General features: G+C 30.6%; 1 protein-coding gene across 2 annotated transcripts in view; it reads left to right on the forward strand.

The window, feature by feature from the left end:
- LOC145287850 (coiled-coil domain-containing protein 39-like) overlaps positions 1-18,848 on the forward strand; it is a 2,493,216-nt gene that overhangs the window by 854,640 nt on the left and 1,619,728 nt on the right. For both annotated transcript variants that reach the window (XM_080135726.1, XM_080135725.1), the window contains exon 12: positions 17,816-17,953. In XM_080135726.1, the coding sequence (XP_079991852.1) occupies positions 17,816-17,953 (138 nt within the window). The remainder of the gene's footprint in view (positions 1-17,815; positions 17,954-18,848) is intronic.

An 18,848-nucleotide genomic window follows, 5' to 3' on the forward strand; every position in this document is an offset into this window, starting at 1 on the left:
GGGAATTTCTTGCAAAGCAACTTTATTTATTGAAATTTCATCTGACAATAGGCACATAGAGGAAAAGTAAAATTATGTGCAAAGTTCTTGCTTTGGATGCTTTACAAGGGAGAATGAGAAATTGGAGCTCAGTTGGGTACTTTTCATGATATTGTACGATAGAGTATAAAGAGACTGACGGAATCTCATCTGTAAGAACGTGACTGTAAGGAGTGAATAATATCGTCCTCCACTAGATTTCAAAGTCGATTTTGAACTTCATCTAGGCAAAAATAAGTGATCCAAGCAGATTCTTTCAAAAGATGACTTCACTAGTCCAAATTCCTTACTTAACTGTATATATTTTACATACAATAAAAATGCCATCAATTCTCAATGTTTCAAGTAAACTAAAGAGTATATTAAAATATGAAATGCTAATTAATGCTTCATATAAAACATCATTATTTTAGGGATGATTTAGTGTCTATCTTCAAGCATATTATTATTTTTATTTTTTAATCGAATATTTATATGATTATATTTGGGGAGAGGATTAAAACTCCTCATTTAAATCCCAGGAAGCCATTTCCCATCCATTAACTCCTAAAAGAGAAGAAATGCCAACAGATCGACAGACTATTTTTGTTCTAGGTAAAGTGATTCTCTTTTCCTTTGGTTAGAATCAAAGTATAATATCCTTTTTGTTCTCAGTTTAATGAAAACAAATCCTATTTTGGAGGAGTTCCATCTTCCAATTTTAAAATCGATCTTCAATTTAACTATTCCATTGTAGAGAGATAAGTAAATATATACCTAACATTTGATATTTCATAAGATTATCGCTAAATCATGACAAAACATTATCTCTCATTGAATCGCTTCAGTTAAGCAATGTTGATCCTGATTAGTACTTAGACGGGTGACTATTTGAGAATATCAGGTGATGTAAGTTAGTATCTGTGAAGCAATTTTTTTATAACCTTAAAAAAAGTTAGTACTCTATCTTTTTCCTCATTTAAGCTATGTGCGAAAATATATAGTAGACTATCAAGGTGTAGTATCTGTTCTGTATGGGAGGAGGTACTTTCTAAACTAGAGGAAAAAATAATTTACAGATTATCTGGTAATAATACTATTAAACAAACTTAACTCTCTATTCACATCTGGAAACATTCTCCTATGCTGGATTCCTAGTCATATGAGAATGAAAAGTAATGATGAAGATGATTTTGCATTAGCTTTGTGTAATTCCCTAGATAACTTGAAATTACTCTAACGAGATGTGAAAGTTAAAATTAATGATTTAACCCAAATAAGACGATAAGAACTGTGGAAGCCTAGCATAAAGAACAAATTATTCTTCATTAAACTCTACGGGAGAATTGAAACCAAGCTTTAAATATCTAGAAAGCAACAGGTAATAATATTTCATTAAGTAACAACATTCATACCATAATAAAAGAAAACTTCATGAATAAATATTTGAAAAAAAAGTAAATAAATAAATAAATAAAAATGACTAATTTAGCATTAAATAGCTCTAAATAGATGGATAACCTGGGTTTAAAAATAAAAACAATCGCTAACTTGAACAAAACTTCATTCATGAAATAAGATTCTTCAATAAAATTGAACTTAAACTATCTTAAAAGAATCTATATATTAATAGGATAGAGTGCGTGTTATTTATTTTGTGTGTCATGCTTACATCCGAGTGACTGTCGTTTAACTGTTATGGACTTCCATTTCTTGTAATAAATAATTTAGAAGAATTCTTCATAAGTTTTGGTTTCAGTTTCGATTATAGCTGAAGGAATTCAAGTTCATATATATACTAGCATGGGTACCCGGCGTTGCTTGGGTTGACATGAAGTTCCGTTTGAAACACGCCTGCTATACTAATCATTTTTATCATGAGTAACGTGGATATCCCCACAACAATTTCAAGAACGGATAAAAACATGTAAATATAATCGCCCCCAAAAAAGAATTATCTGATACCCTCTCCACCAGATATTTCGCCTGAAGGGATTACTGTCCTAAGAAAACTCACGATTTTGTGAACCTAAAAAAATAACGTTTATAAACATTAATGTGTGCATTTATTTTTTATTTTGGTAAATGTGTAGTTTAGTGGCGTAAATTATTTGCCAGACAAAAAAAATATAAAACCTATTTATTTTTATATAAAACACATTGTTAGACCCAAAGGCTGAAATAAAACCAGAAAAAAAATTCATTTTTATTATTTTTTTATCATTTATGTTTATTATTCGAGGCTGCTATATTGCTTTTAAAATTTGGCCTTTCTAAGGTTTGGCAGATTGGGCTTTTTAAGCTCTTTCATGAACTATGTTTTTGGTCGCCATATTTTTTTTTGTAATGAAAGAGCATAAAAAGGCCAAATTTGGTCTTTAAAAAGCCAATCTGCCAAACCTAAAAAAGGCCAAATTTTAAACGTGTAAGGCGTGCACATTTAGTCTAATAAAAAATGATAAAAAAAAACATAAAAATGAATTTTTTTGTTTTATTTCAGCCTTTGGGTCTAATAATGTGTTATATAAAAATAAATAGCTTTTATAAATTTTTGGCTGTCAAATAATTTACGCCACTAAACTACACAATTACCTTTATTTTTTGTAAGGGCACTTTTTTTACTGGCTTTTTTTTTTGTAAATAAAGGAAATTTTAGATTTGCTTTTTCTAGGGGGTGCTTTTCGATTTGCTTTTTATTTGTCGTTTTATGATATTTTGGGCTTTGTTTTGTTTAATAAATTGTTAGGTGAAAGTAGAGAATGGTCTCATAAAAAATAATTAAATTTATCGTTTTTTTATGTTCCCAATGTAATCCCCCCCCCCCACCAGAAAAAAAAAACAAATTGCATTTGTCAGATTTTGCCGTCCCCTTCAATCGCCAAACTTGAAAAAATGCTAGAGGTGACAGGTCTCGTTGAATGCTTGGTGGCCAAAAAGTGAGTGCTCATTTTAAGTTAAATTTATATAGAAAAGTGATCCTCCACTCTAACATGTTATTTTATTTTTTTCAAACTTTCTTCTCATAATATTTATAAAGGCTGTTTAAATGTATTAGGCTGAAAAAAAGTAGATCTCCATTTTTTAGGGGTTAAACGCCACTGGGTCACGTCGTATAAAGTTACTTTTCTACTTAGAAAATTAAGTTTGTAATCGATGAAATTAACGTGGAAAAATAAAAATAAAGTGTAATTGTAGAATTTAGAGGTAGGGCAGTAGATCTTCATGTTTTTTAGGTATTAAACGACGCTGAATGACGTGGTAAAAATTTACCGATTTCTATATTGCCGTAAGGAATAAAATAAAACAAACAAATTAAATCTTTTCAGTTTTTTTCGTAAGTGTTTTTTTTTTTTTGAATATGTAAAAAAAACAATAAAAGCCAAACATTTTTCTATCTACACAGAATTATTTTTCCAGCTAGAAACTTAATGAAATCACCAAATGATATTTGGTAAACGTTTGTTTTTTTTTATTATTATGGATAGCATCTAGGGGCAAATAACTCTAAAAATAGTTTAAAAAAAAAGGTCGATGTTGGGAATATTAATTCCAAAATAAATTAAATTGAATATATTATCAATATAATTGCTGTTTAAAATTTATTAAATAATAATTTTAAATAGAATACTTAAAATAATTCTCTTGCTAAAAACATTAACTAAGATACCGTTACTTAGTAAAATCAATTTTTCTTAATGTCATATGCAAATAAGGTGATCTCTTAATTGTATATTTTTCCAAGTATCGTACTATATATAGAAATAAATGAAAGATTAAAGTAAGACACGTTTTGTATATATTAATCAAATTGTGAACAAACAAACAAACAGACATGAATACGAATTTATATATATATATATATATATATATATTTCATAATTTTTGGTTTCGGTTTTGATTCAAGCTGATGCACCCAAGCAATATGAATGTATTTTTTATTTTTGAAATCACAACTTTATAATATATAAAAATCGATAGAACATTAACTCTATAATAATATATACAAAATCTGCAAGAATTAAAATGTCATATTTAAACATACTTTACGACCGGCTACGCCAGACATCCCTGCTAGTTTAAATACTTTTGCAGTTTTAACAAAACAGCTACAATAATATCAGAGCGTCTCTCTATTTACAGTGAACATCTACAGAATGCCAACATCAATATATTACATATGAATGAGTCCCCTGTGGAATTTCCACAGGTCTTGCTAGTATATAATTAAATAAATAAATAATTTGATTTAGCATAAATAACCGATAAAGTTATGTCATAAAAATAATTACATAAACTAGAGAAACTTCTATTTTGTCTCGATTTAGTGTACAATCTTTTGGGAGATGGGGGGGGGGCTGGATTTTCCTAAATTAAAATTTAACCTTATGTCTTACTTTGTCATTGTGGAGAGGCAAGTGAATAAGAATGACTTTCAAACATTTGGCAAGGCAACTAGTCTAGGAGAAAGAAAATTTGAAGTAACAGGAATCCTTCTCATCTTATCTCAACATTGCTTCCTCTTATCTTGAATTATTCCATGCCACTGAACTTAAACGATGCCAAAATTCCACGTTATTACTGTAAAAGTTATTAAATGTACAAAGATTTTCTAACCAAATAGCTAATTTCATCAGACTGTTTATCTTTGGAAACTTGTCTATGCTCCTTGTTTCTTTGACTGTATAGACATAGTGAAATTTAAATGTAATGCAAATAAACGTCTTGCTGACAAACTTGCCTGTCTATAAATATAGTCCCTATCATAGTAGTTCGTTATGCTTCAGAAGCAATTTTCTTTGTTAGTTGTGAGATTGGAGTAAGAGATTGTGCAACGCTTGTTTCATTATAGATTAATGCAGAAGTATCAGTTTTTTATGAAGACAGGTGTTTACAAAATACATACCACCTTTCTAAAGTTTATTTTTTCTGTATGAACCTCCATATATTATTTAATCTTTTTCTATAAATATGAAGACATTCTCTAACGAGATTTTTTAAAGTTACCCTTTAATTGCTTTTTTACCGATTAGCATCTGCTGTGGTAAAAAAAAAAGAAATATTTTTTTCCCCTTTCTTTTAATTTACCTTCAAAGTATGACTTACAGAAGAACTGAATGATTTATTGAGTTCCATTTGATAAAAGTTTAATCAAAGCAAATGATCGAACAACTTGTTTTTTCATGTGAGATTAACAGCTGGAGTGTTTGGAGATGATAACCAGTTATCATAAAGTTTTAATTAACTATTTTATCGTTTTAAAACGATTTCCCAAATCTGGTTGCCTTGAAAGTTGTTCAACTCAAAATAATTTTGCTGATAAATGACGCATGTATATAAAGCAAAACTTTGTATATATGTGTGTTGTGGCATCATAGTTAAACGGTTGCTCTAAAAGCTTAACTAACCACAGATTGGGAATCAGCACCATCGATTCAAATTCCTTATCAGTATCAGAAGTTCTTGAACCTTTCTTAAAAATTAAAAGTATGTAAAAATAGCATTAGACACAAATGTTCCAAGATTTTTAACATTCCCTTTTAGTCAAACAAAAAAGGTATTTTCATGTCAAATCATTGCACATATTTGATGTATTGTTTACTTTGATGAGAAAGCATTATTTTCCCCTTTTCTATTGAAATTACTCAGCCAATTTATGTAAGGAGCTAAAAATACCACTTCAAGATCAAAAACTATCCAATGATAAATGTTATATTGATAGATTCCGATTCCAAACATCGCTCATGGAATGTGAGGACTAAAGGACAAAATAACGGAAGCAAGAGTTATGAGGCTGTCGAAAATAAATCCAAGGTCCACTCTCTACTCTCCTTAAATAAATATGTGACCTATCTTCATTAATATGTTTTTTTACTTTAATAAGAATTTTTATTTTATATTTGTTTATCTATGTTAGACAATCTATTTTAAATATAATTGTTGACATAAAAATACCTATATCAAACTCATTTAAATAGATTAAAAAGACAAAATATTTTCATTAGATAAAAAGCCTTATAAATGAAGCGTTTATCTTCAGTTCTGGTATTTTGTACCATCATTGGTTCAAATCTCACACTAAACAATTATTTTGTTCCTTTTCTCTACCGTTTCAGTTATTTCTTAGCCAATACCGATCACCATCATCATAAACCCGAATATTTTTTAATATAAAAATGGATGAGAAATATTGTATAGATTTTCTTAACTTGTTGACTATAAAATTCAAGAAAAGTTAAGACATTTGATGTAAATGGATACTTCAGCTAGTAAATAAACAAAAAATAAAAACTGATATGTGCTATTAATAATTTTCATTACAAACAATACGAATTTATTCATTTCTAATATCCAGGAATTGTAGTTATTTAAATAGATTCTATGTAGCCTTACATTTGTGCTTATATAATTAATGTAATTTTAACAGACGTGCGATTGCGCATGCGATACTTCCTCATCAACTGCCAACCATGTGTGGTTATAATTTCAATGGCTAAGGCAGTACTGACACTTCTCTAGATATCAGTAGCTTTTGCCACCGGAAAAATATTAAGAAGAATAACATATGCACCTTTGCAGTTTCATAGTGTTTTATTTAAACCTGTTTAATTTTTGGCTGTTGATGATATTAAAATGATTGTTGCTTGTATCACAGGACAAATGTTATCCTGCATATGCGTTTCATCATTAGATCGCTAAATTCTTAGCTTCATAATAAAAATTCTGAACATTGTGGATGTAAACCTCATTCATAATCCCATCATTCGATTAACATTCTCCAATAGAGAAATTGAGTTATAACTCAGTGTTCCTTGGAGACCGTGAAATTTAAGTTGAAGAATTGCAACAGATTTGTAAGCAATAGCTAGCAGAAATAATTATAGCAAACATTTTAACAATGAAATTTGTCCAATGTGTAAAAATAGCTGTGTCAAGATCCAGACAAGGAAATGCGGACTTTGGCGAGAGAGATGGGCTTCTGAATATTAATTATGAATAGAACACTGAACAGGGAGTTTTGGTATTCTTTATACAAGGGAAACAACGTTCAGCTACTCACCACTAAAGCTCAAGAGAACTGCTTAAAAACAATGTAAGAACCTTTTTAGCAAGTTCAACCATTTAATCTTACCATGGCGGTTTTGATTTTTCTTAAACAAAGTTTAACAACATGCAGAACAACAGCTAGTTAGCCTACAGTTCAAATGCAGTCCAAATTCTTTCAAACTGTGATTGTATTTGAGTATGTTTCTAGCAAAGGTCATATCATGCTGCCTGTTATCGTCAAGAAGGGATTCTCTTAATTCAGTTGTTGAGTTGCTGTTTACTGTTGACATTTGCTGAGTGGAAAAGGTGCCTGTAGAAAGGCAATACATACAGCAGAAAAACTCTGTCCCATGTTACATTCACGGGAACTTCAACAACTTTATCAATCAGAACCTCTGATTCCATATCTCATCTGATTGCAACTATTGTGTGTGCAATGCTGTTGAGAAAGATACAAATTACAGGGTGGAATGATAAAGTTGTCGCCATAAAGAAAACAACACTACAGCTTTATTTTTAAAACTTCTATTGAAAAAATCAATTCAGGTAACTTGATTATGTAGTAGAGCTGGCATCTATTCAATGCAGCTTCCTTCAGCCTTGATACGGGGTTTGGAACAGGGAGCATGCCTTTTTCACAAGCACCGATGGGAGCTCAGTGAATATTTGGTGGATGGTGGCGATCAAGCTGACTTTGTTGTGGGAGGTCATGTTGGTGATGTTCTCGATGTATGACCAAACGAAGTAGTTCAGTTGGTTCAGGTCAGGTGAGGAGATGGGCCAGTAAGAGAAGGATTCAAAGTCATAGCACTCCTTTTGAAGCCAAGCCTGGGTCTCTTTGGACATGGACTGGCGTCGAGTCATGCTGCCACACCCAGAGTCTGCCAGCAGCCACCTGATTGCACCAGATCATCACACTCTTCAGCACATCCAGGTATATTTTGGTATTGACTTTCAAGTCGACTTCGAAGATGTAAAGTGGCATGATGTGGCTCTCACTTGCAACCGCACCAAAGACCATAAGCGTGGCCAGAAACTTTGTTTTCATCACTTTAGGCACATTCCTGTTATCCGTGGTAATCTAGCAATGCATTTGAGGGTGTTGGCAATGATCCTGTTGTCATAACTTGGATCGGTAAAGAGTATAAGTTGTACAGCCGCACATCTCTGATCTCGCTCGTTGAACATTATGTCACTTTCAGACATAATAGAAGTCTTCTATCACTCTTAGGATTTGTTCATAACTGGCCAATTAGTAGGTAATCTGCAACAAAAAAGAAAACCGGTTTTCATCAAATAGAAATGGAATCATGTCGTCTTTTCTAGGATGAAAATTTTATCGTTCCACCCTGTATATCTTCTACACCACCAAGAACTAGCTGATTGCCAGAATCAAACTGGTGTTTAGGCCTCAAAAGTGATTGTGGAAACCATGTGCACCTAGTTCCGATCTCCTCAGAGGCCATGATAGTGGCTCAAAATGACTTCTCCTAGTTAGCTGTATTTGTAAAGATCTCATAGATGCACTATGGATTTTGAGAATACACCAATTATTAGCTAAGATATGTTTTTTTTCTCTTTCCGTCAATGTTAAATTTATCCCGAACACCCTGTATAGTAATATCTGTAACAATAAGATTCTAGTTTTTTTATCGGTTTCTCTCTGTAGTTTAAGTTGCCTCTTTTGAACTTGATTTTGCTAGCTCAGTTGAATATTTTGAGTTTTCTCTTCATTTCATGCAACATCAAAATTGTGCATACTTCTTTACCTGCACTACTACTTACTTTGCATTATTTCTTCGAATTCCGTCTGGAGAGGATATTCTACATGGTTACACTCAAACATGCTGATTGACTAACTGCACCATAGAGACTGCCCTGTCTAGGCCCAATTTTTTTTCTGATGTGAATTATTCAAATAAAGTATGAAAAAATTCTCTATATTTGGCCCCAAATGGTTAATTGATTGCACCACAGAAACTTATGATTCTCGATATTTCTCCATTTTTTATAAATTATTTTAATAAAGTATACATTCATATGTTGTGTTAAAATAGTTTATAAACGAAAAGAGAAAAAGATTGGAATCAAAATAGGAAAGTCTCTATGGTGCAATTGCACAGTGAGTTTAGTCTTCAGATCTTAACTAAAAGGTTGGTGGAACGAGCTGAAGAAGGACGATTTTCTTTATATTTTATTAAAATAATTGATAAAAGGAAGGGTCAGATCAATCAGTTTGCGTGTTTGATCTTCATGATTTCGTTGGTGTTTGAAGCCCACCTTGGGACAAGTTTCTTCATAATAAAAATGATTAATAATATAGGCAACTTTAAGGAATCGTAAACAAGTCTGTGTACTACAATCGATGCATTTGTTTGTTTTTTAACCGAAATACTACGTTCAGTTCTACCCAAACTCAATTTTTCTTTAATCTTTATTAAAATAATTTATAAAATTAGAGAAACAGATTTGAGCAGATACAACTAAGACTCTCAGTATAAAACAATAAGGTAAAATCTTGGATCAGAAGAAATCTCGGTGTATATAAAGTTAGGTATGTTTATATATTTGTATTTACAGGATCCAATTCTCAACTAATTAACCGATCATTATGAATTTTGAAACATAACTGCTAGGTGTAATGGATCCCAATGTGGACGATATTTAGTTTTAGTTTTATGCAAAGAGAGTGAAAAGGAGGGAGAAGCTTTTTGAAAAATCATATTCACCCGGATTGTAGTAGATATTAAAAACATTAATAAATATTTCCAACATTTCAGATTCTTTGGAATATTTTAAATTGTTTTTGATGAGCATGAGTAAAATCTCCCATTTGAAAGTTCAAATATATCAAATTTTCATTGAATTTGATTAATAGTCATTAGACACCAATTAAGCAAGATCCCTTGAGTTTCAATTTCTTCTAAATATCCCTTAGATTGTGGACATTTTCTAGAATCTAAATCAAGTAATGGATAATTGTTTCAAGACATGAAGTTTAGTATCATATGTTGATTTTAATTTTCGTAGATGAATGTAAAAGTGGTGTGGAACTGTTTTCTTCTGAAAATTCTTTTTGTGATTATATAAATTGAACCTTATATTTATATTATATAAATTGAACCTTATATTTATATTATATAAATTGAACCTTATATTTATATTATATAAATTGAACCTTATATTTATATTATATAAATTGAACCTTATGTTTTATATTATATAAATTGAACCCTATGTTTATATAAAAATAATTTCATATTACATGATATTTTATCAGATTGGAATTCAATATTGATCGTATGGGAAAATTTATATAAAATATAAAAAGAAATATTGATTTTAGATGTGAAATCAACATACACGTATAAGAATGACCAAAAAAAGAAAAGATGATATAACTATAACAGCATCTATATTGATTGTTATAAAATAGCAAAAAGAGAAAAAACAATATTGATTCTCTGTGAACAAAATGGAAATATTGATTATTTAAGATTTAGTATTATATAAATACAAGTGACAAAAATACTCAAAAATATATGCCTCACTAGTGTTAATGTTTATATTAAAAACAATAACTCTTTAATTCGTGAAGTTGATATTAAAGAAAGTAAAAGAACGTCTCAAACTGGAAAGTTTAAAACAAAGAAATAAGTATCAATCGGCAAAGAGAAAAGAGATAGAAAACGTCTTATTATAGAAATAGAGTAGAAGATTTCTTTTTGAATTTAAGCGGTAGCTAGAGTGTGTGTCTGACTTGCTATTTCATTTCCCCTTCACATTTGAAATGGTTTCGCCCAGCACGTATTTTACTTGTGCGATAGGAGTGAAATAGATAAATTAAACAAGTTGAAATGTATTGATAAAATTAATTTCAAAACAATAATTTTTTTAAAGTGCTCAATACAAGGTAGAGCTTTATAAATCTACATTATATAAACATTTAAAATAATTTACACAAATCAGTTCATGTTTCGGTACTTCTTATTTGGATCACAAGTTCATAATGAAAATAAATTAAATCCTCTAAAACAGAAATCAGTGGTCGAGACTTCAGTCAATGGAATATCATAATCACCAGCAACCACTATTCTACTATTGCACAGCTGCTTGGCTTAAAGGCTGAATCGTGGAAGGGTGAGATGTTAAAAACATATCACCTTTTATTTCCTTAATAATCCAAATTTATAACCCCTTTTGTAGCCTGACAAGGTACATTAAGTAACAAAACATAAATTGATTTGTGTATACCATTGTAAATGGTATATGTATGTGTGTGTGTGTACATGCATACAAACAAAAAGTATGCACACTTGTTTTTGTTATAGTAAAAGGCTGTAATGGTTTCATAACATCTTACACAATATATTTTTTTTAGGAAAATTCTATTTTTACAAATGATTTACTATAAAATAACCGAAATATTTTTTAACATATGCTAGTGTATTAATTCCATTAACAATGGCAGAATTTGTTAAAAATACATAAAAGTTTATATATGAAAGTACCGTTCTTTGCTAAGCATATGAATATGTATGAAAGAAAGAATATTAATCTGATAACAAAGAAATATGAAAAGAAATATGAAATTAAAGCCAATACTTAGTATTCGTAGTATTTATTTTTGTTGAGGAAAGGTGAATTCATTCATAAAATGATGAAGTGTATAGTTAACGTCTATCTGTCCTAATTTTTTTTTAATGTGAAAATGTTAATTAATATTATTTTACTGCAGTAAAGATGGAACATTGAATTGAACTAATAAGATAAATTGATACGTGTACATTGTTATGGCTGATGGAATAAGAACAATATACTCTCATGGATTGAATAAAAGCTTCAGTTCAAAATTCTCTCGAGATTTCCGAGTTCGACATAAATACTTCCATGTTTAACTAAAGGATCTCAAGTTGGACAAGATGCGTCTGAAAAAGGTGGCAGGAGGAGATTACGAGATGATTGGTTTTGTATCCACAAAGAAATGCAAACGTTGTATTATTTAGAGGTTGGTGGAGAGAGAGGCACACACAGAAAAAAAATCTTTTGAAGCTCAAAAGAATAAAAAGGATGAAGAGAAGGAAAAGTGGAAACATGTTTAACATAAATTTTAAAAAATCATTTAGATTTTCAAAGAGTATTAATGATCAAGATATTTCTGATTCTCTCTTTTCCAACCTTGAACACGTGATGCAATAAATGGTTGTTTTTAATGCATCTAAGACAAAGCTTCTCTCCTTTTACCATCAACGCTTGGATTCTCACTTTACCCCAATTGAAATGAATGGCTCTCGTCTTGAGGAAGTCCTTTGCTTTGATAAGTTTCTGAGACTGGACTTCTTTTCAGAACTCAATTGGATGACTTAGATCAAATCCGTTGCTCAGGTCGCTGGAAATGTTGGATCATTCTACCACTTCAGAAAGTATCTTGTTGTTGACGTAAATATTTACTTGTATAAGAATCAAATACGTCCTAAGATTGAGTACTGTTGCCACATTTGGAGAGATGCCATTCAGAGCAGCCTTTCTTGCTTTGACAGAGTAAAAAAACTGACTTTGATATCTAGTGAGTGATGTCCTGTTTTCTTCCTTATAACCACTTTCTCATAGAAAAGACGTTGTAACTCTCTTTGTTCTATCGTTATTTTCGTGGTAGCTATTCGACTGAGCTCCAATCTATTCTCTTCCACCTTGTGAAACATTCACAACAAAATCTCGTTTGGCACAACGACTGTCAATAATTTCTTTTTCTTCTTTTGTCTATCTAAAAATAAACGGAACTTGAATGAACAAAACTGTTTTTTAGAACTACTCGTCTGTGGAACACAGTGCTATTCGCAGTTGAATACAACACAGTTGTTTTCAAGTTCAATATAAACAAATTTTTGTTGAACCTTCCTTTTAAATAATCATGTTTTGCCTAATTTAAGCTACTATTTCCAATCATTAGTGTGTTGTCTCAATGTCCTCCTGACAAATTCATTAATCTTTATTCTCAAGTGGCTTTTTGACCTTGATAAGTGGTGACTCTTTGGTAAAAAAAAATATCTCTCTCTGAGTTGATTGTTAATGTCGTAATTTTATGATATCTATTGCGTCGCTTATCTCCTATCATTGCTTTAATGAATCGTGTCATCTAGTATGCATGTGGAAAAACAAACAAGATTCACAGTTTTGATTTTATATATATATATATATATATATATATATATATATATATATATATATATATATATAAAGAGAGATTACAGCAGGCGAAATGTAATAAAGGTTTTGAATGTAAGAAACTGTTATATAACGATTTATCTACTGTTATCAGATCGAACACAGTAATGTATTACATATCTACTGCAATAATCCTGACAATGAAGATATTGTGTGTATTTAGAATCTTACGATTAATAATTCAAACGACACCAAAAATGAATAGATCCATTCTTTTCCAAACTCTCTTATTCAATATTAACATGAGTGAAAAGTCTTAATTTCCTGTCTTAACACAGGTTCATTTGTGTTCAGAGCAGCATAATAGTTAAGGATATAATTGCCTTGACTTTTCAGATAAACTCTATCCATGCCAAACAATATGAATTTGAAATTGTAGACCATCTTTCAGATATATCTCGGCCATGTGAGGTCAATGATATACGCAAAGTAGTTAACAGAGACGATATGGAGCATGAGAGGAAGTACTAATTTTGTATATGCTGTCAGTGCAGATAGATTCGCAATTATTTCATTTATATATGTCATCTGAATGAAAACTACCAACCCCCAAAGAATGGAAATGAATACAAGTGCTCCAGTCCTTTTTCTTTTTTTTTAAATAACGCCAAAGTTCACACTCTTCTTCCATCAATGTAAAATTTACTATGGAACTTTTAATCTTGACTTTGTAGGTGCGCATAACCTCCACAAATCTCATGTGTGGTGAAGCAATAAACTTCCAGATTTTTCTTCATGGTAAAAAATAGATGGAAGTCGGAGGATGCTAATTAGGGCAAGTGGCAAAAGTGGATGGAGAAAGAGTTTGAAAGTTATTCATGAATTTTTAACATCATTACCACCAAAATGTGCTAATACTCAATTTTATAGAAAGGCATCGGTTCCTTCATTTTAACGTCTTGCAGTAATAAAACAGGAAGTGTTAGAGCATAATTGGTTTTAAGTATATAAATCTTGGCAAAATAGAAGAGCAACGGTTTATGTTCATCTCACAGCGGTTTATGTGAGGTTTTGTTCTTTTCATTCACTTATATATATATATATATATATATATATATATATATATTAATTGTATTAATCGCTGTATGTATAGGGGAGAGTGCTCTATAGACCTTATGTAGATTTAAATTTGGAAACATTGAGTCAACCGTGCATGGTGACTAGTAGTTTCTAGACTTTTGTGATTCTGACTATATAAGAAAGAAGTAAATCAAATTGGTCATCATCGTTACTCCATGTCTCCAAATTTAGGTCTCTCTCTCTCTCTCTGTGTGAAGCTATATATATATATATATATATATATATATATATATATATATATATATATATATATATATATATATATATATATAACTAAATGTCTATATGTGTGCATTATAAAAAAGTTATAGAATCTACATAAAATCTAAAAGTGTATTAGGTAAAATTAACTGTTCAAATGAAGTATTCTCAAAACTCTAACTGCATCACTAAGGAGAAGATAGAACAGATTTTGTTAGATAGGAAGTCTAGTATTCCAACCAAAATTTGGAAAGAAAACACTGTAATTTCACTGTTTAGTTCTGCTCAGCATTTTCCTTAAAAATTATTTAATGTTTCTTAATCTTCTCTTCATACTATGGATAACGAGGATGCAAGAAACTCAGAAAGGGAGGTTGTAGTAGTGTTTTCGAAGCATCCTGAATTTTATTTAGATGGTTTCATCAGTGCTCTAAATGGGAGCACTGAATGTACGATTAAAATTAAAAATTTGGTAAATGGTATATAGTAATCCAAAGATGCTCAGCACCCTTAATAAAGCAAGTGTTTAGATGCAGCCTTGCTTGGAATCAGGAACTTTCTTATCTTGCTTACTCAGTATTGTGTGGGAGCCATAATAGAAATAATACTTATTGTATTTGCTAAGTGATATGAGTTAATCCAAAGTGCTCAATACCATAAAGCAGGTGTGTTTACTAGGTGTTGCCCAGGAGCCATCAATATGCTACATAGAGCCATCCTGCATAAAGCAGGTGTTTTTAGATGCTTTTTGTCTGGAAGAAAGGTTTTCACTGTATTTTTGGTATACTACTGTATACCAGTAGTATAACATGCATTGCTCATGAGTCAGTGTTCAATATCCTACATGGATCCGGTTTGTTACAGTAATACATTTTCTTATGTGCTATATGCTTGATACAGAAGGGAAAGACAAACTCGGCAGTGCCTGAAAGTACTCTAAGATATATGTTTCATTATATAATCCAGAGGACAAGGGAAGATAAGAAACTCGGCGTTTCCCTGGAATAAAACAAATATAGATTTCATTATATTTTAAAGGAAGTGGGTGGAAAAGAAACTCCGTGTTGCCTTGGAGCAATAACTTATAACTAAAAGCTCAGGTGAATTATTTACATTATTATTATCTTTAGTGCATTAAAGCAAGAAAAAGGAATGGTCTGGGCCGAGGTGAAAAAGAAGGGGGGGGAGAGTTACATGGCAAACGGGAAAAGAGAAGAGACTGACTAAAATAGGTAGAAAGATAGTTTTCATATAAGAATGTTATGTACACTTTTTAAGCATTACTATTTTGTTTTTTATCAATGCCGAGTATATCCGTTATTATATTAACAAAATGTTATCCTTATATGGATATATGTCTACATATTTTTGTACAGGATTCACTCCTAAATTAACCGATCATTATTAATTTTGGAATACAAGGCGTAAAGAGGTCGCAATGTAGGCTATATTTTAAGTTTTATGTAAAGTGATGAAAAAGGGGATGAAAGCTCCTGATGAACATGACGATATCTCTGATTCTTGTTAAATTTTAACATTTATTAGGTATTTAATAAATAACCCCCACATTTTATAAAAGGTGAAATAATAATTCTAGATATCAGTTTTAATAGTATCATATTTTGACTTTTGATTTTTGTAAGAAATATAAAATGTGTGAAAAACTGTTTTGTTTGGCGAATTTTACCTGTTCTGAGACCAAGTATTCTCCTGATAATATTATAAGATATATATATATATATATATATATATATATATATATATATATATATATATATATATATAATGTATGCATGTATGTACATATATATTTCCTCAAAACCTCTGACTTTGATGAAGGGGAGACTGAAACTTGCTGCTATGGCTTCAAATGATCTGAAATAACAGCAAGGGGTGACTTGATTCCAAATATTTCTCATATGTTATATCTCCCCTCTTTGGTTTTCATGCATAAAATAAAATTCACAGTGTATAAAGATTATCTGATACTGGAGATATTCATAATCGTACACTATTTCCAAAAAGATAGCGACAAGTTTTAGTCTCCCCATTATTAAGGCCAGAGGTTTTTGGGAAATATCAGATATTTTCTAATTCATATTTAAAACTAGAAAAACAAATGACTATGATTAAATATTGGTAAAGATGCAGTATCTTTCCACCCACAAAATATCCTTTAAAATTACTACTATTACAGGTTTTCGAGGGTGCTGAAAACGAAAACACCAGTTAAAATTCCAAAAAAATGAGTAATTTCAATGATATGAATAAATTATAGTTTTAAAAAGTTGGGAATCACTTTTCCATATTTGTTTAAGGTAAAATAAACACTTACTTTATAGTCAGGGTGGCCATAGTGAGTGCTCATTTTAAGTTAAATTAATATAGAAAAGTGATCACCCACTTGTTTAAACAATAATGTGCGACCTTAAGAGAAAATGTCACATAGCCCACCACACAATTCATGTCATATGCTTTCAAACAAACCTTGATTTGTTTAATTTTTATCAATAGTCACCGAGATTTCGAATTTATAAAATTGCCAAAGAAAGTGGTATCGTTAATTCATTACCCTCACAGCATTTGCCGTATAGCGCAATGGTGAAAAGACTTGACTGTCATTTGGGCGGTCGGGTTTCGATCCTGGCTTGAGGCAGTTGCCTGTAAAGCAGCACTGATGAGCTGTGAAACAGCGAAACAGTACTGTATGTGTGTGTGTGTGTGTGTATATATATATATATATATATATATATATATATATATATATATATATATATATACACACACATATACTCGTAGCCAAATTAAATATTGAAATACTCATATCGTTGGTTCTGTGGGACGAAATTACATGAAAATTTGCAGGCTTTTTGAAGGTTATAATACTATTCTATGGTTAAAATTTTATGACAATTGGTAAAAAAAGACCCTGTATTTACAAAAGTAAAATATGCCCAAATTTGCCTATATTCGTATATATAGTGTCCTGGCAGGCCAACTTTAGTTTTGCAGCTTCTGTTAGTTTTGCAGCCTTGCCAGGCCACTAATATATATATGTGTGTGTGTGTGGTGTGTGCGTGTGTGAATACGTTTGTTGACTACTCAAGTAATTACTGGCACATTTGACATTTTATATAGTTTTACATATCTATATGTGTATGCGTATTTGTATCTGAATTCATTTACTCTGTTCCTTGCAAAGTGTTTAATATCGATTTATTTGTCTCCTCTTTGATTGAATTGACAGGATGACATTGCGAAGCTGGAGGGTTTTATCAAGAAGCTCTCTACCGAAATGAACACTGTGTCTAGCAAGATTGATGAACTTGAACTCTACAATGACAACTCAGACAAACTACTCAAGAAACTGATCATAGATAATCAGGTAAGGATTATGATTGGACAAATGAAAATATAAATGAATCAACAAACAACTCTATCAATTGAATGACACAAGCTTCTGATGAATTAAAAATGCAAACAAAAAGTAATAAGAAGTTGCTAAAAACATAGCTTTTCACAATCCCATTGAAAAAAAAAAGAAAAAAATAATAATTAATATGAATAATTTTGAAAAAATCTATTTTTATTTTTCATTTTTCTTTTGAAATGCCCATTTAATATTGTGTGATTATCTTCATATTGTAAAGAGTTCTTTCTTTTCTCTATCTTGGATGTTTGAAGATTTCAATATTGATTTTATCAACTGCTGTACTCTTTATTTCAGGCAATTCTGATTCTTACATATCAGTAGGAGAATGTAAATACTTTATTTCTCAGACAGTATACACATGCTATTTGTACCGATTCCATCCATCAATAGTGAAAGCAGGTTTTAAAGTAAAAAGAAAATCAATGAAACTTACTTTGAAATCAACGTGGTTCTTTGCAAAAATATTGATATTATACATAAAACTTAGAATATGAAATTATAACTATGAACTGTAAAACCAAAGTAATAAAACAAATTGTTTTGATGTAATTAATAGAACTAATTTAAATAGAAAGTTCATTCAGTAAATAAAGTGATTTTGTGGGGTGGGGTGATGCAAATATAATTTTGGTTAGAACTGTTTTCGGTTTTGTTGGGAATTGATTTATTGTAAGGAAGTATTTTAATCTAACTGAAATATTTGTTTTGCATCCATTCCAAATGGTGGCAAATCTCAGACTTGAATGAATAACTGAGAAGTGAAAATCATTTAAAATTTTCACCAGCATTTATAATGTATATGAAAAAGAATGTTTTAAGCAGGTGATGACATGTAACCTTTAAAAAC

Source organism: Euprymna scolopes, chromosome 11, assembly GCF_053919585.1.
Source record: "Euprymna scolopes isolate OS-2025 chromosome 11, ASM5391958v1, whole genome shotgun sequence".
Taxonomy (NCBI): Eukaryota; Metazoa; Mollusca; class Cephalopoda; order Sepiida; family Sepiolidae; genus Euprymna; species Euprymna scolopes.